Source organism: Clupea harengus, chromosome 3 (genome assembly GCF_900700415.2).
Source record: "Clupea harengus chromosome 3, Ch_v2.0.2, whole genome shotgun sequence".
Taxonomy (NCBI): Eukaryota; Metazoa; Chordata; class Actinopteri; order Clupeiformes; family Clupeidae; genus Clupea; species Clupea harengus.
The window spans coordinates 20322118-20341588 of NC_045154.1; the positions used below are offsets into that span (position 1 = coordinate 20322118).

General features: G+C 48.2%; 1 protein-coding gene across 2 annotated transcripts in view; it reads right to left on the minus strand.

Annotated features, from left to right (window-relative positions):
- Positions 1–18851, minus strand: part of znf423 (zinc finger protein 423) — a 157272-nt gene extending 138421 nt beyond the window's left edge. For both annotated transcript variants that reach the window (XM_031564908.2, XM_031564907.2), the window contains exon 1: positions 17662–18851. In XM_031564908.2, the coding sequence (XP_031420768.1) occupies positions 17662–17701 (40 nt within the window). In that variant the 5' untranslated portion in view covers positions 17702–18851. The remainder of the gene's footprint in view (positions 1–17661) is intronic.
- Positions 18852–19471: the final 620 nt, after the last annotated feature.

The window sequence follows — 19471 nt, forward strand, 5'->3', positions numbered from 1 at the left end:
CAGTTAATCATGCATTTGTATACTCCCTCAGTTTCAAGTGTGTGGTTGAGTTAATCAAACCTGTATAGTTACCCCAGCAGCCAGTCCTGTCAGTCTCTACACAGCAATCTTTTACGGTACCCTTCATCCCACCTAGCCATCATCATCATCATCATCATCATCATCATCATCACACACACACACACATGCACACAGACACACACACACACAACTAGCCTCTGGTGAAGACAAGGGGAGCCAGAAGAGACAGAGAGCCTTTGCTTTCCAGATAATTAATGAAAGATAAAAGCCTGCCTTGTTCTGCGTGGCTTAATGGCTTTTAATAGCGGGCAGGATGACGGGAACACGCGCGGCACCGTCTCCCGGCGCAAGTCAAGCCGCCCTCCAGGGAGGAGGCCATGTTAGGCGAGCTCGTCTCTGCTAACGGAGGCACTCAGCTGCATCGCATGCAGGCAGCCGCATCCACACACACGCACGCATGCACGCACACAAGCGCACACACACACACACACACACACACACACACACACACACACACACACACACACACACACACACACACACACAGAGATAGACAGACAGACAGACAGACAGACACCAAAATGTAGCCCAATCTGACACAGAGACACACCAACATATGCATCAATACAATGCATGCATGAGGTACGCAAAAAGAAAAACACACACACACACACACACACACACACACATCTAAGCATCAAACCAAAATGATGAGTGGTTTTAAAAGGGCCCAAAAGAATATTTATGCACTGTAACACAAACGCCATTAAATTCTTTCAGATCACCTAAGTGAACGGCTTAGACGTGCGCTCTACACACACAAAACAGTGACGGTTGCGTGGCCAAATTGCAGACTTAACTGTGAAATGAGATTTAGGAAGCTTTTGGGCATTTGACTCACTGCATACAGAGATCCACTTCACACTCTCTCTCATCCGTGCGTTCACATATACACAATCAGTCTGATTCCAATAATCACACTGATGAAAACGAGCACTTTCCACTCACTCAGACACACACACACACACACACACACACACACACACAAACCCACACATATTCTTTTCTATCTTACGCTCACATACAAAATAAACTGTGATACAACCATAGACAGAGACACATATGAGCAGGCAGACAGACACTTACACACACACACACGCACGCAGTGGCAGTGCAGTGGCATGCACAGTCAGACAAATGTAAACACACATACCCACACACACACACACACACACACACACACACACACACACACACACACACACACACACACACACACACACACACACACACACAAAATAAACTGTGATACAACCACAGACAGAGACACATATGAGCAGGCAGACAGACACTTACACACACACACACACGCACGCAGTGGCAGTGCAGTGGCATGCACAGTCAGACAAATGTAAACACACATACCCACACACACACACACACACACACACACACACACACACACACACACATTCAAGCAGACAGAAGAGCCTGTTCGGTTTGCTGTGGAGGGATGCAGAAGCGGTGTTGGTTGTTGGCGTTTAGACAGCGTCTGGTAAACAGAGGTCAGTGGAAAAGGCTAGCACGCGACAGCACATGCATCAGCTTGGCAATCATCACTGAAGAGATACGCCACGTAGGGCAAATATTTACACGCCGCTAGTCATTAGTCACTCGGCAAGTGACAGGACCGTTGCCACGGCAATTCGCTCGTCGTTATTTTCTCCTACCCAGTTTTTCTCTACCCCCCTCTCTTGCTGTTTATCTGTCTGTGTTTCTCTCTCCTCTGTCACTCTCTCTCTCTCTTTTTCTCTCCCTCTCTCTCTCTTTCTCTCTCTTTTTGCACTGTTGCTGGCTTTTCCTCTTGGCCCAGTTGTCAGTCAATCCCTATCTTTCTTATCCCTGCCCCTCTACCCCCCCTCCACCACTCTCCTTTGTCCCCCTCCCATCCAAACCCCCCCCGACCCCCCCACCCCGCAAAGCCGTCGTCACAGCAGTAGCGTGGCCGGGATGACAGGGATGAGAACTCCCAGGGTGCCGTGCGGCCCAGCCCGGCCCGGCTCGGCGTGCGGAGGAGCAGGCGGGCGGAGATGGAGCAGCGGGGGCTCTTATCGCTCAAATGGGTCACCGTGTCCAATCAGGCTTTGGAGGGAAGCCCGGGGGAGGGGGGATGGAGTGGGGGGGGGGGGGTGCTGCTGGCATTTCCTGCTGGACAGGACCCATCTGACAAGGCCCCGCCCCCGCCACCTCTCCTCTGGATCCCTCACCGCCCTCTCCTATTGGCCGGCTTGCCGCGTCCCTCAGGGAGCGAGGGGGCCTGCGCCGGCACTGGCCGAGCCTGGCGCCAATCTAAACGGCAAAGCCGAGCGGAGTGGAGTCGAGCCGGCCCTCCCGGCCCCGGGGGGAGGCCTCCACTTCAATGGCCCGTCCTCCAAGCCGCGGGAGCAGGGGACGGGGACGGAAGCTGATTAACCAAATACTTTTATCAGCGCCGAAACTGCCCTGCCGCACAAAACAGCCTTAAAAAAAACACACACACACAAACCCCGCCACGGCTGACCAGAAAAGCACTAATGGCTGAGGAAGGGGCGGGGGGGGGTTGGGTGGGTGGAGGAGCAGCTGAAGGCTTAGATGGCAGAGAGGCACGGTAAAGCCTGATGAGGACTGCAGAGGAGAGCAGCATGGAGCGATGGGGAGAGGAACCGAGCCAGCCTGTCTGTCTGTCTGTCTGTCTGTCTGTCTGTCTGTCTGTCTGTCTGTCTGTCTGTCTGTCTGTCTGTCTGTCTGTCTGTCTGTCTGTCTGTCTGTCTGTCTGTCTGTCTGTCTGTCTGTCTGTCTGTCTGTCTGTCTGTCAGTCAGTCAGTCAGAGAGAGAAAGATGGGGAATGAGGGAGACGGGGAGAGAGACCAAGAGAGAAAGAAAAATAGAGAAAGCTAAAGAAAAGAGTGGGAAACACAAGTGGACGAGTGAGGGACAGGAAGTTTGGCGAGAGAGGAGGGGGTGGACAGAGGGATGCTGGAAGGAGGAGTGCAGGAGTGGGAGGATGCTCGCGGTGAGGCTGCGCTTTCCTGCGGCTCCCGAGAACCTGACGATCGGTCCAAGCCAAGCATGGGGCTTCTCTCTCTCTCTCTCTCTCGTCTTCTCGCTCTCCCTCGTCTTCTCGCTCTCCCTTTCCATCTATTCTGCTGTCGCTCCCTATTGCGGTTCGTCTCCAGCTACACCTTTCCCTTTCAATACGTCCTCTCGACTGGTCTCATCTCTTCCTCTCACCGTCCATCTCCTTCTCCTCATCTCTCCTTCTCTCCCTCCATCTTTCTCTTAACACCCCCCCCCCCCCCTCTCTCTCTCTCTGCTGTGCTAGCTGGCGAGATGCTAGCATTGCATCAGAGGAGAGCCGTGCCTCAGCCTGGCTGGCTGGCGGGTCTCTTCCTGGCATATGCCGGGGTGAACCAGGCACCCCACAATTGACAGATGTGGACGGGCCCATATTCCCATGCAGTGTAACAGTTTGCCGTAAAACAGAAGAATTACACGGGTTGCAGCACACACACACGTGCCAGATCCTAGTCGCTGCAGTCCACAGGAACGTGGAGAGAGGAGAGGGGAGCACATGCAGATCTATTTAAAGCATGAATTTATATAATTATATTAGATTACACACACACACACACACACACACACACACACACACACACACACACACACACACACACACACACACAGATAGAAGAGAACAAGAGTTCTTGATGGTCATTCGATTAAAAAGTTGTTTTTCAAAAGCGTCTTACGTTGGATAAAGAAAATACAATTCATCAAACATCTCTCTATGATTCCTCCAAGACCCATTTTAGTCTCCCATGGCCATCTTTGTCAAACAGTATTTATAATAAGAGGGCAATTACTCTCACACTTAATCTGTCTCTCTCTCTCAAAGACAAAACACACTTTCAATTCAGAAAACAGCAGGTTACGTCTGCAAATACATTTACTACTGCACAATATGTAAGCACTGCAGCACAGCACACCCACTGGCAGCTCAAATAAATAATAATAAAAATAATAACAAAACATATAAGCATGGTATTTCCAACAACTTGCATTCCTTTTACCATACCAGACACACACACCTACACACACACACACACAGCTCATTGTGACACTAGTCAGCTGTTTAAAGCGTCGGAGTCTGCCCGGTGAGACAGCACTCTGTCAGAGGGGATACAAACTAACCAGGACGGACTCCTCAGCCACATCCACATCCACATCCACAGGCCTGAGCACAAAAGCAGGAAACTCCACTGCCTCAGAACGAGCTGGCTCCTACATGCACAAAGTGCAACCTTTCACTCACTTGGTTACACAAACAACAGGACTACAGACACACACGCACACACACACACATTGTGGCACATTCCTGGCAGATCATGGCAATGTTTCCTGCTTGTGTCGTCAGTGGCCTCTTCCTGAGGAAAGCCCTGGGTGCAGAGTCAACCAACCCTTTTCCTTCACCCCCAACACCCCCACCATCTGCACCTTTGTCCCAAGTAGCTAGGGATGCGCGCACACACACACACACACACACACACAGCAAAAAAACATATCCCAAGTAAACCACACGCATACACACACGCACACACACACACACACACACACACACAGACACTCATGCACAAACACAAATATATACTGGGTATAGAAAAACAAACATATTGCAAATAACACAAATACAATCACACACACACACACTCACACTGAAATGAAGGGCTTGTCAATCCACAAACCAAATCCGGCACTCAACACATAAAGAGGCACATTAAAGTTTAATTTATTTATCCTCACACTCTCTCTCTCTCTCTCTCTCTCACACACACTCAAACTCACACACACACACACACACAGAGACAGGCTGCTGTATATTCGGCATGTTCGGAAGCGAGCTACACAGCTGAGATTAAAGGGGCTCTCAGATCTGGAGTTTGTTTTTCACCCGTCTCTCCTGTCAAAGCCACGAGGAAAAATGTTTTCAATATACCTGCAGCTTGTACATAAACACCAAAGAGAGAGGGAGAGGGCTGAGAAACAAAGAGAAATGGAGAGAGAGAGGGGGGGAACAGAGATAGTGAAAGACACAGAGAGAGAGGGATAGAAAGAGACAGACAGACACAGAGAGAGAGAGAGAAAGAGAGAAATACAAGGGAGAGGGAAACAGGAATGATGAAGACAGGGTGGGAAGTGACGCGAATAGCAGCGGAGGAGGAAGACGAGCGGAGTGGAGCGGAGAGAAGAGGAGAAGACAGGAGCGGCGAGGAGAGGAGAGGAGAGGAGAGGAGCGGCGAGGAGAGGAGAGGAGAGGAGAGGAGAGAGTAGCACAGCACAGCAGAGCAGAGCAGAGAAGCAGACATGATTAAATCACAGCGGCTGCCTCACTCTGTCATTGAGCATGACATGGGTTCACAGGCGCGGACGCCTGGGACAACGGCGTAATCGCGTTCCCGCCGCAATGATGCCATCAAACGGGGACAGGGGCTGGCAGAACACCCCTCTCCCTCCACACACACACATACATAGACACACACACCTCTTCACAACAGGAAAAAACAAACAGCCCTACAAGAACGCCCTATTAGTGCTTCTTCCCTCTTCTCTCCTCTCATCTCCTCTCATCTCCTCTCTCCTCATCTCTCCTTTCCTTTCCTCTCCTCTCACCAGCCCTCATTGACACCTACTCAGCAGAGAAGGGCAGAAAAAGCAGAGCGTTTGACGCCTGTGACCTAGGAGGAGGAGGAGGAGGAGCGGGAGAAGGAGAGAAAGGAGGAGGAGGAGGAGGAGGAGGAGGAGGAGGAGGGGGGCCTCTCAGGATCGCCTGAGTCTTTGGGGACCCTCCAGAAATAGATGAGCTTGGAGTGTACCACCAACAAAAACCCCCATCGAGCTCAGAGGAGATAAGGGCTCGGAAAGGGAGAGCGACGCGGCATGGCATGACACACACACACACACACACACCTCCCAAAACACCAAACATTCAAACACACACACACACACACACACACACACACACACACACACAAGCATACAATGAGTGAGTGAGCCCTTGGCTGCCAGTGAAAGGGGTTTTAAGAATGGAAGGCTCTAATTGCCTTATCCTGTAGAACAAGCCGGGGAGTGCTTTTTGACTTGAGCTTCCAATTTCACGCTACGGCATTATTTAGTTTGATACAGACTTGATTAGGCATTACAGCACACAGACACACACTCCCCTCCCCTCTCCGCCGGTTCCTTGGTCCTTTTGTGGCACCGGAGGACAGATTAACTCCGCCATCAAGCTCCTTCAGAGACGGGCGCACGCTCGCTTTGTTTGGGCTTCAAGAGGCCCCTTTCCCTTTTGGTCCCCTTGTTTTGTTTATGGGTTTTGTTTTCTTTTGTTTCTTGGTGGGGAGGCGTTTCCAATTTCTAAACACATTTACAAAAAAGATATTGTATACGTGGTATATGTATGTATGTGTGTATGTGTGTGTGTGCATGCGTGCGTGAGTGAATGCATGCACCTGTCTGTGTGTGTGTGTGTGTGAGTGTGAGTGAGTAAGAGTAACTATGTGAAAGTGTGCTAAATTAATCACCCATCACCTCTTAAGCATGATCACAAGCAGCGTCTCTCACACACAGATCTGGCCTTCAAATGCCCCCCCCCCATAACTACCTCCCAACCCCTTTCCCTCCCCAACACCTACACACACCAGCAGGACAGCACTGGCCCTAAGGCAGCACCTGGATTACAAAAGCCCTCTCCCACACACTGTTCCCAGACCTGCGTAAAAAAAGAAAGAAAAAAGAAAGAAAGAAAAACTCCATCCATGTATGCATAATGGATAACCATCACTGTGCCCGGATCAGAAGGTGGCTCCAGACGAGTGAAAGTTTAACAAAGAACAAATTGATGTGAGGCATCTTCGGCTGGTTATTTAGGTTGGCAAAGTCTCCAAAAAGTTCAGGTTAAGGTTGCGATTCGCTGAAACTAAAAAGTTGTCTGAGCTCAGAACTAACAGGGGAATGTGTACAAAGAAAAAAAAAAACTGCATGGGGGAAAAAAAACCACCAGTAGCGTCTTTGTGGTGCCATGTTCAGTGTAACACACAAAAACACAACATGAGGAACAGAGACCTGGACCGATTATTACAGTGACCGATAGAAGACAGACATGGCAATAGGCCCATTCAGCACACAATGGCAGTGTGCATTGGCACTTGCGAGAATGCGCTACACTGTACTGACAGCCCGTCAGGCTAACAAACTCAAACAGACTGCTGTCGGTCTGGGAGCGCAGAGTTCGCGCTCAAGCTGAAGCTCTAGTGAGAGTGTGAGCGTGTGTTGATATTATATATATGCATGGTGCTGCTGCGGTTAGCGGATAGCCGAGCCCACGCACACACACACACACACACACACACACACACACACACACACACTCTCTCTCTCTCTCTCACACACACACACACAGGTCATCAGACAAAGGGCTGCATGATTGAGCGTGTGTGCAGCTCCTGACGGATGGCTCCCCAAGCGCCTTATCAGTGCTGCCGGTCAACAGCCGACCGTCCAGAGGAGCAGGCGGGGGAGAGAGGAGAATAACAGACCAACAACAGCAAAAAAAACAGAGAGAGAGAGAGAAAAGCTCTACATTTTTAAAAGAGCCCTCCGCCCCCCTACACTGACTCACAACAAGGCCCCACCACACATAAGCTCTCTTGCCCTGCCATATCCTATTCTCTTTCTGCAGGCCCTCCCTCTCTACCAGCCCAGGAACCAGGCAGGCCCCCTGTTTGATGGTGACATGAAGCATTTATTAGAGAGAGAAGGAAGGATGAGGGAGAGGAGGGAGAGACAGACAGACAGACAGACAAATGAAGAAAAAAAACTGCAGGGATGGAGTGAAGAGGAGTGGGGTAGAGTAAACCCAGACTTCAGTGGGGTGGGGTTGTGGTTGTGTTACTATTGGTGGTGGTGGGGTTGTGGTGGTGTTACCGGTGTTAGTGGTGGAGGTGTAAGTGGTAGTGGTGTTGGTGTAAGTGGTAGTGGTGGAGGAGGTGTAAGTGGTAGTGGTGTTGGTGTAAGTGGTAGTGGTAGTGGTGGCGGAGGTGGTGGTGGAGGTGTGGTGCAATGGGTGGTGTGCAAGGAGGGGGAAACTTTTTTGTTGTTGTTAAAGAATTCCACACTCCTCGCCCATCCTGTGTCCGGTAGCGGACTCGTCCTTGTGTGTCGGGTCGACGGCCACAAGGCCAGGATAAGGACGGCATCCTAAGAAGTGCCCCCCCCCCCCCCACACACACACACACACAAGTCTGCTCTGGGTCTTATTAAGAGAAGCACATTTCCATGGGCCAGTGCTTTAGCTATTTATTTAACGGTGATCGTATCGATGCATGCGATACAGCAGAGTTACAACAGAGTAACAGTAGAGTAACAGTAGAGTTAAGAAGAGGAGCCAAAGGAGGATCATGACAGGCAGGACTCTGCTTTCGTCTTAAGCGTCCAGATATGAACAGACAAGCATTTATTTTTAGGGTGTTTGTGTGTGTCTGTGTGTGTCATAGAGAAAACAGACGCAGATTAATAAAAAAATAAAAATAAAACAAATTATATAAAAATAAAAATAAACTGTTAGCGATGAATAGCAACACCTCACACACACGCTTTGTAAATGTCATTATTGTAAATCTTTTTAGCCCCTTTCTTTCTCCCTGTCTCTCTTTTTCTCTGTTCCCTCCCTTCCCTCCACTCTGAAACAGAGAATGACATTAATTGTTTCTCCAGTATCACCCCGCTGTTTGCACGCTTTATTATTCGCCTCCCGACGGGAGGTGCACGTTCTTTGACGGAGAGAGAGAGAAGTAGCAGAGAAAAAAACGGGCAAGAAAACACAGAAGTGAAGAACACACACACACACACACACACACACACACACACACACACACACACGACATTGAGGCCCATGCAGCCTTTCTCTCAGCCAAGGCTGGAGAGGCCAGTGGGGAGGAACGGCTCTGCCATGACAGGCTGACTCTGAAGGAGCTAAACGCTCACTGCGCTAACTGCTTCCAGGGACAGAGATGCCCATATGCCAGGCAACAGGATGGAAGAAGGGAGAGGACTGCTTCACGGCTAAAAAACAATTTAGTGAGATAACGTGGCAGGTGCTCTGCTGAAGCCTCACTGTGACACAGGTGAGGACCAACACCAATCTCTGGCAAACCTGAGGCCTGACCTGTCTTGTCTGTCCACAGAGGCGACCACCCCACAGCCTCTCTCCTGCCTGTGAGCGCCGTCGTTAAATCGTTTGTAAAAGGGAAAGAGAGATTTGTCTACACACACAGTCTGTGAACTTTTTTTAATACGAGGAACAAAACGGACGGTTATGGATGTGCCGGGAGCTCAGTGGAACCGTAACATGGCAACGCTGACACGGGGTACTGCGGAGTCATTACCGTCTTATTCTCGAAACTGAGTGTCAGCTCCGTCCATCATCAGCACCAACTCTCGATGCTAATGCTACCGTCGTGTGTTGATTTCTGAGAGAGGCACGCGTTCACGTTTTTACAACACAATCCCAGCAAGCGCAGGGCACACCAGTGGTAAATTAATCAAAGCCGTGTGTGTGTGTGTGTGTGTGTGTGTGTGTGTGTGTGTGCTTAACTTAGCACATTCCCGGAGAACAGAGGCTCCGACTGCACCGGGGGCATGGAATCTTACAGACTCGTCTCTTTCCCAACACTTCCTTTCAAACTTTCTTTCGGCATAACACAGAAATCAATAGGTTGGACAACACACGAACCAGTTTGGAAGTTTTGTGTGTGTGTTTGCGTGTGTGTATAAAGCAGATGATATTAATGCACTGCTTGTAAGTTTCCTAAAATGTGAGTGTGTGAATGTAGATGGGGGATGTATACATTCATACCAATGAATGCATCAGATCTTGTATGTATGTGTGTGTATTCGTATGAGTGTGTTTGTTTGCATATGTGTGCATGTGTGCGTGTGTGTGTGTGTGTGTGTGTGTGCGAGCATGCAAGTATCCACTCCAACAGTGCGTGGGCACCAGCTCTTCCACACAGGGGTGCGGGGAGATCAGTCGAGCCCTCCGGCTCCACAAAGCCTTCCTGGCCCCGCATGCACCCCCATCACTTCTCCTCCTCCTCCTCCTCCTCCTCCTCCTCCTCAACCACCCCACCCCCCCCCCCCCCTCAGCGGGGCCCTGTGCGCGGGAGCCGCTGGGAGGCCTGGGGCCCTGCAGAGAGGTCAGCGTGGACTCCAGGGGTCGACCGGGGTCAGGGCAGCACCAAAGCTCTTCATTAGTAGCCCCCGAAGCCCCCCGCTAACCTCCCCAAACCTCCATCCCAAATTAAAAAAAAAAGAAAAAGAAAAAAGGAAAGAGGGAGGGAGGGAGAAAAAAAAGAAGACAGAAAGAAACTAACAGGGCCCTCAGCCTTCATCGGCTCTGGCCGTCCGAGGGAGAACCTGCCCGATAAATATATGCATCAGCCAGGTGGAGTGAGTACACTTTAATTGCCCCCTTTCCTTATGTTTAATGTACAGCCAAGAGAGAGAGAGAGAGAGAGAGAGGCAAGGTAGCGAAACACTGGGCCTCGCCACTGAGGAGAGAAGCCGAGTGGAGGAAGGAGAGGAGGTGTGGAGAGGGAGTGAGGAAGAGGAAGGGTGGCCGGAGAGCGGAGAGGTGCTCGGGTGATTGGGAGAAGAGGACAGAGCTGAGGTGAAGAAATAAACATTTGAAATGCATCCAACTCATGTTAATTTCTCACTGGCGCTATAACATGGTGAAAGGTCGTATCCATCTCCAAGACTCCTCTACTAGTTGACCGCACAACTACAGCTTGGGGGAGCAATGCAAATCAGGGAAATCAATAGACAAGACTGAGTGGATTAGACGGAAAAAAAAGACACAGAAACTTTTTTCTGCTGTGTTGGATGCCAGGCCAACCACAACAGCCTGAAGTTGCCCACATTAAAAGACGTACTATGAATGCCCCACTAATAGACATCACTACCTATGCCAGAGGACCACACTCACACTCTGACACTTACAGAAGAAAACCATTACACCTTCGCAGAGCTCACCAAGAGTTAGTGTCACACTAAATATACATTCACACTGCAAGCCTCAATTCCTATTTATTGTTCAGATCCACATTAGGTTTTAAATGAGGCCAATATCAGATTCCCGTGTAAACAGGTCACGGTCACGAACTGACCCGCAGGTGCAAAAGAACAACAACAAGATGTCACACGCAGCACGCGGTCATACGGAGGTAAACAGGGAGGCCCCCGTAGTCAACGTTTACGGTGTGATTTATAGGTTGATGTGCAGTGGAAGCCAGCTATTTCGTGAGCTGATGATAATGAGGATGAAGAGAAAGACACATTTTTATTGATGGCTTTTTGGGGGAACAATGGCTGCTACTTCTGTGGAGAAGTGTGTGAGCAGCCGTCTTCTATGTTTGTGTTCACCGCGTGACTCCCACCAACGCGGGATTGTGACAAATGTCGATCCAGAGTGACGCATGAATTCCGACATGAATGTTCAGACTGAGGTCACATTGCACCTGTAATGACCTGTATCTGATTTAGGACCACATTTGGAAGTGGCCCAAATCAGAATCGAAAAGATCAGATATCCATGTGATTTGTGCTGTTCACACTGTGACACTGTCACATATCAGCAAAAAAAAATAATAATAATAAAAATAAATAAACAAATGATTTCGGCCATGTTTGCCTGCAGTCTGAACATAGCCTTAGTGTGATGATTCTCAAGACAATGAGAATAACTACACCTCATGCAGTCACAATCATGGCCTATTTTACTACGTGGCGGTGTCACAGAAATGGTTAAAAACTACAACTGTTCCTTTGTGTGTCTATGTCTGCGTCTGTGGGAGTCAGTCACCCGTGCGTGCGACGTCGCGTTGTGTGCACAGGAGCGCACGGCTTCCTCAATGGCTGCTGTGCCATTTGTTTATTTATGTGAACATGTTGTTCCACCCGACCAGCCATTTTTAATCTAGCCCCTGCAGCAGCCCAATCCGGGTTTCAGAGCTAGGCATCTTAGAGCGGCCAGGGTCCACTGGGAACGGCTGCCTGGGGAGAGCGGTTTGGCAGGGTGAAGGGTGGGGGGGGGGGGTTGGGGGGTGCGCTTGGAGGCGGGGGCGGTAGGAGTAGAGGGGAGGATGATGATGGGTGTGGGTGGAGAGGTGGGGAGAGGCAAGGGTCTGCCAAAAAAAAAAAAAAAAGACAAAAAGAAAAAAGGGGGGGAGAAAAATAGGGTGACAACACAAACAGAATTAATAGTGCGAGTTGCCCTGGCGACGCCTCCTCTTTAGAAGCGAGCGGCGTGGCATGGAGCAGAGGGGATGGGGATGGGGGGTGGGGGGTGGGGGGGGGTAAGCAGGGCCGGGCCTGGAGTGGTCTGCGGTTCCGGCCCAGTGCGCTCCCGGTGCTGATAAACCCGACAGCTAAGCTGGTACAATGGCACGGGCTACGACTGAGCTCTTACATTAAGACAGATCCTTCAACACAAAACTAGCAGGCAGGCTGCTGATAAGGAGTTGTCATTGGCAGACATACGGCCCGCTGGGGAGCCTAACCCCTCCTCTCTCCTCCGGTTCTCTCCTCCATCTCCCTCTCTTTTCAGTCCTCCTCTCTAGCGCCACTGAGCGCCAACTCCTCCGCTACGGTAGGGGCCGCTGTGGTGGAGCAGAAGACTCTTTCACAGAGGAGTGGGAAACCTTTGGGCTGGTTCTGTTGCCCACTCTTAAGCATAGTGCAAAACATCCTACACTCAAAACCATTACAATAAATAAGGCTGTTACTTTTCAAATAACAATTGTCTAGCCAAAGTATGTAACAAACTAGTACTGTTTACAGACGCGAGCAAACTAGGCATGTGTGTGTGTTTGTGTGTTTGTATGTTTGCGTGTGTGTGTGTGTGTGTGTCCTAATGACTGCTGGTACTGAATGTTTGAGCGTTTCGGGCTTCATAATGAAGGAAGAAACAATGCGGTCCGGAGTTAAGTGGAGAACCCTACTGCTGGACTCAAACGGAGAACAGGGCCATATTTCCCAGGTCCTCCTGAGGTAGCCAGAGTTGTTGGACTGATTACTCATGCTGTGTGCCCAATGAAAAATGAGGGACCGAAAAATCAATTTTGTGGTTCATCTCCCATTATGTTAAAACAACAGACATTCAGTCTCTCTCTTTCTTTTTCTCTCACTCTCTCCCCATCTTCCTTTGTGTACGCACACACACACACACACACATCCAAACACACACACACAAACACGTATATGCCTGTGCAAATACAAACACTGGCATTAGCAGATCAGCGAGAGGCAGTCCCAATAACAAATTAATCTCTATGGTGAGGTGTCAAAGGTCAAATCAGCCGGCACACACGGTAATTTACACATTGCAAAACCTAGAAAAATACTTTTCCGACAACCTAAGCGCGCACAACATGAGACACAACATCAAAAGCAAATACCATACAAAAATAAAAACGTACGAACGCAGATGAAATGCATTTAAATTAAGGCACAAACACAGAACACGTAAATCACAAACACAGAATTAGCAACGGAGCCTCCACACCACCTCTCGTGTGTGCAGTCCAATGGGTATTACAGAGGTGTGTATCAGTGTGTGCCAGAGCCCTCTGCAGTTACACAGTGACCTCTCAGATATTTCACTGTGGAACAGAAACACAGAAGAAGCATGCCTGCAGCTGCAAATGCCCATAAACGTGTGTGTGTGTGTGTGTGTGTGTGTGTGTAGATTTCTCTGCCTGATCTCTCTGCTTGAGACTCGGCAGCCCTGTGGTAACTCGCTTCAGTGTTTTATAACAGCCAATTGACCAATGAAAACTTCTGCATGGCTGCCAAAAGCCTAGGTGACAATAAAAAAGCCATTTAATGTTAGAACCAGATGGTGGTAGAAAGAGAGGAGAGCGGAGGGATGCCAAGAGAAGGTGTGTGTGTGTGTGTGTGTGTGTGTGTGTGTGTGTGTAAAGCACGCGCATGTCTGCCATACACAGATGTACACAGACACTACGAGTGGGATACTAATCATACATGATATATTTCTCTATCACCGTATTTTCTTTTACATATTATTGATACTGTGCAAAATTCTTAATTTTGTTTTATTTAGTCCCACCGGCGGTGGCATATGTGCACGGTATCACAGACCATTATGTTAAGTATCGAGGTTAAAATCACACACTGATGATATGCCTGTACCACGGCACCAGTGTTACCATGGGTAACATGTTTTAACACTTTTGTATTGCTAGTGTGCTTGTGCCTCCTACCCCTTACAAGACAGACTGCAGTCATGTGCAAAGCTAAAAAAAAAAACGGACCTGATGCATAAAAATCTCTTTTTTGTTGTAGTATTCTTTTGTTTTTTTTCCTTCCAACGTGTCAATACAAGGCCAGCAATATTACTGCAAATCTAAATATTGAAATATCTTCTTTCGCCATTTCACACAGGTAAATCAGCTTACTGTGGTATAGCAGGCAATATTATCATTCTCCCTCTAATATCACCCCTCCTTTAAATCCTCAAAATCTGAAAATTACGAGACAAATTACTAAGCATGATCTAGACTTAGAAGATCTAGACTCTCTACACACAGGTGAATGGCTAGTTCTTGTTAACGTATCTTCTTAATGCTTCCCGGTAATAATTAAATATACGTGTGTGTGTGTGTGTGTGTGTGTGTGTGTGTGTGTGTATGAAGGCCATAATGAAATTTCATGGCCTCTGTGCCACAACGAAAAGACACCACAATTTAAAATCACATCATAAAAAAAAAAACTGTAGCACAGAGCTACCTCACCAGGCATGAAACACATGCATTTTTCATTTTGGCAAATTAACACTCATCACCTTCACAGCAGATAAAACTGGCCTGTGAGACAAACAGAGGGCGGACATAAATCTTAGACGTGTGCACGCAGACACAGACACACACACACACAGACAGACTGGAGGAATGTGTGTTAGCGGGTCCGGGAGGAGCTGAGAGAAGAGGGGAGGTGAATTGGAAGTGATGCCATTAGCTCCCCGCTCGCTCAGCCTGCTCCCTACAAACGATGCCTCAACATTCTTCCCCCTTCACAGGGTTAAAGGGCCTATGTGATTTGATTGACTGTAAACAGCACAGAGCACAAAAAAAAATGAAGTAGTCTCTCTCTCTCTCTCTCCCTCTCTCCCTCCCTCCCTCCCACCCACCCTCTCTGGCTGTCATGTGCACTCATTCTCTCTTAATGTCCCGCAAATGAAGAGGATTTATTAATGTGTAATTAAGTAATAATCATCGCTACATAATGCATGAAACACTCATGAGGCCAGTGGAGATATGAAGCTGAAATGCTCTGGCCAGGCGCTCTGCGCGCACGCACACACACACATTAAAAAGGGATTAATTGGGAGAAATAATATTTTGATAAGTGCTTCTCTCCCTCACTATCGCTTGCTCATTACAAATACCAATCAGGGCTTTTAGGGTGAGCAGAGACGACTGCAGGCATTTGCAGTTTTTCCGTTTAATAGACCATCAGACTGTCTGCCTGCCTGGAACTGGCTGGCCCCAGGACTGTAGGCAGTGGGAAGTTAAGTGGCACAAAGTAGCCTGACATGTTAACAAGTCACTGTCTGATGGCTGTGGAGCGAGTACATCTGTCAACGTGTGTGTGTGTGTGTGTGCGTGCGTGTGTGAGAGTGTGTGTGTGGGTGTCTGTGCGTGCGTGCAGAGGGAGAGGGATGGTGAATCCTGTGAGGACACGGTAACACAAATGATCCTTTGTACTTAGAGCAGCGTGCCATCCCTTCCCCGGTTCAGCAAGAGCACACGTCTGGGCAAGGTGTTGCCGTAAGATAGGAGCCGGGGCACGTAATGCCTATGTTTAATTGGCCTATGACCGCCAAGCATCGCTGACCCTTATCTCAAACAGACGGTAGCTTTGCTCGGCCTTTTACCATGCATAGCACATCTTTGTCTATATGCATTTTTAATATGCCCAAGCAAGGCAAGAAAAAAAAAAAAAAAGGATACGTCATGCACTAACACTCTCTAGAGATGGCACACATTTGTAATGATCAATTAACCACCAACAAACTGTCGTGAAAGTGAAGTGCAGCTGAAGCAGAGTGCGACCTGGCCAAAGAGGAAAAAATCTGGCGAGACGGCTCGCTTTATGCGCACTGACAGAGATGTTTCAGAGGGGTCGTGACATCTCCGGCGCCAAGCCAGCAGGCCATCAGGGCAAGAGAACTAGTTCGCGCCGATTTTTTAGCACTGTTAGTGTGTGTGACAAGCGGCTATTCGCCAATCAGATCAGTTGTTTTGATGTCGTTTGTCTAACGCAATTAGGATATGCACTAGTGAGCGTTCGAAACGAGTCGCCCATAATCAGTGCAGATTGTAATTAGAGGAGAAAAAGGCAGTTATTAGTGTGGGGTTGTGGGGGGTCTAATAGGCTACTGTACCACATGGTCACCCTGGTGCCCATCTGGTTTGTACGGGAGCTCGGAAACCAAATGCAAAGCAAGTTCGTGTAAAGTTTTTTTATCTTCTTGTGTCTTGCTGAAGACTAGTCGTCTATGATGTGGAAGTGGTGATTGCTGATAGAGATATGATAAAATTTCGATTTTCGCCGTCAGTCTGCCGTCGGTGACGGCTGGCTCACTGTGGGTTTTTCCATGTCTGCAGGAGGCCCAGTGACAGATAAGACTAAACGAATGAATCTAAACACCCCGCCACTGACAATCACAATACCTGATTGACGTGTGACCAATATCAAGAAGGAAGATAAGCTCAGCTGTTGAAATGCGTCTCCTGCACGTACAATTTGTGCATGTCGTAAAACAACTCTCATGTTTCCTAAAAAAAATAAAATGTAGGCCTAGTTCGGACAGCCACTTTCAACCTGTTCCTGCACCTGGTCTCCCTTCCTAATCTGCAACTAATGAGTTCTATCGATAAGCCACTCCCAAATAAATAGAGACCACATTTAAAAAATTGCATTTTTCAAAAAAATTACAAAATACATATAATCTAAACTTAAAAGCGCATCGGGTAAACGTTGGGCTTGTCAAAAATCATATATATTTGGAAACATTTAACCCACACGCTGGAATTTCAAAACAAGCATGCCTGCAAAAGACCCCACGTGAACTTCATTTAACGTTAACCGGTGTCGCTGCAGCTTCCAAAAAAAAATAACACCTTCAACTTAAGCCTATGGGCCTTAAACATTGCTGTCATCCACTGCTGTCACCCAAAACCCCTGAAAGCTAAGTGTTAAACGTCAAACTAACAAGGAGCCTTCGTTGGGCAAGGAGGATTTAGCTTTGTCAACAACACAATTTGTTTTACACTACAGCCTCTTCACTCGTCACACTATTGCGCAGAAAACACAATGCAAAACATCAGGTTGAATGACAAAATTAATTTGTTAAATTCGAGAAAAAAATTCACAATACCCGCCACATTTAGCCATGAAGTCTCATTGGCCATACTTCCTCTCGTGAGGTTTTTTTTTCCATGTCTCACTAAAATACACACTTACCTTTCACGGAGCGCGGTTTGGCCTGCTTTCGCCTGGACATCTCCTCCTAGTTGGTCTATTTTATCTTCTTGTATCGATCTTTTGTCCTTTCGTGTTAAACAACCATAAGCTGTGAATGGATAGTTCGCTGGTCTTTTTTACTTTGCCTGTTGCAATGCGGCAACTTCGGTCCGTGTTATAGTCCTGTGGCACTTGGAGGAAGAGGTTTGTCGTGAGCAATGGAGAGACGCAGCATCCGGATATTCCAGCAATGTAACTTCAGCAGCGGCTGGAACCTGTAGAATTTAATGAACTTGTGGTTTTCGATGACTCTACCGAGACCGTCTTTTGTTCCTTTGCCGTTGAAGACGCTCGCGGAGCGGCTTCACCAGTGCACCGTCGGAGTTTCCAGACGCGGCTGCTGCTAATACAGCAATACTCTAACACCTGATCGGACGTGAGAGAGGTGCCAGTTCGTCCCAATAATGTGATTGCTTTAATTAAACAATTAAACGATTCTCTCCGAGCGAGCTTGTGATATTTCTTCTTTTCCCACGCAGTCTTCTCTAGAGGTTCTGTTTGTGCAGTTATCGGAACAAAGTATTTTTTCGCCTTGTACCAAGGCTACCCACACCGAACCGCCCTCCCCCGTCGGTTATTTTTCAGAAGGTGGCACTCTCAGTGCTGTTTTACCTTGCATTTTCACCCTTGGGGATTTTATATTTGTATGTATCCCCCTTTTCAATAACTAAAACCCGTAAATGTTTGCGGTCGCTAGCCTCTCTCTCCCTTTTTCTTTGTCCTGACTCTGGTCTTCCCTCCGCCTCCCGATCTGACTGCTGGCGGGGCTGCGGCGCAGACACACATAATAAAGCCAGGCTTGGCTGGAAATGTAGCCGTGTCCCAGCAGGAGGATGTGAGAGTAGGGTCCCGGCGGGGGAGCGCTCTGATCCCGCAGGGAGCTCCGCACAGCCTGGGTTGAGCAGACAGAGAGAGCCAACAGCACCAAACCATGGTCAGCCATGGAAACTACAGCTTAACTTGAAGTACGGATCGGGGCCAAAACACGGAGCTTCGAGGAACTGAAATGCGCGGAAGGAAAAAGATGGACTGGATTTCTCCTCCGTTCTCTCATACACTTCTGACGGTCCATCATTCTTGATTTGTCCTTATCTCTGGGGTGCCTGGAATGAACGTTTGGCGAATTTTTAGGAGCACGTTTAGTTACATTATTCTGTCTGCTGTTATCTCTCCTGTTCGAGACATAACCTCTTCAATCTGCCTATCTGATATGGGTTTGTAACTAGTGCTTATGAGAAGCCTTCGAAAATATAAGGAAGTCTATTTTAATTAGCTAAATTCTTCATTACACGAAACCCAATGTTTATAATCGAACGTTTTATTTAAGGGATTTGGCCATTGTATGGTTTGGAATGTACATTTGTTTTATTCGGTTTTGTGAATAACATTATACGACGTTGACTCGGTTATCTCCTGCAAACTAAGGGTTTATGCTCGTTTTCTTACTTGAGACAAGTGAATCTTAGATATGTCTCTATCTTGAAATTATCTCGAAAGGTTAGTTAAGATGTAACGAAGCCATGTGTTCTCAATAATAAAACCTGACAACGTCAGTGTGTATGGTTTGTACTATTAGCCGGACTAGTCTAAAGATTGCTGGTCAGATGATTATGGAACAGCCACAATCACAGCGTCCGTCTCTTCGGCCGTTTATTTCGCTAACAGAAAAGGGACGTGTTTGCAGTTTATAAAGCAGAGTGAAATATTTTAAATCTCATGCTCGCTTTGTTCGCCCCTCTCCTGCGCGGTG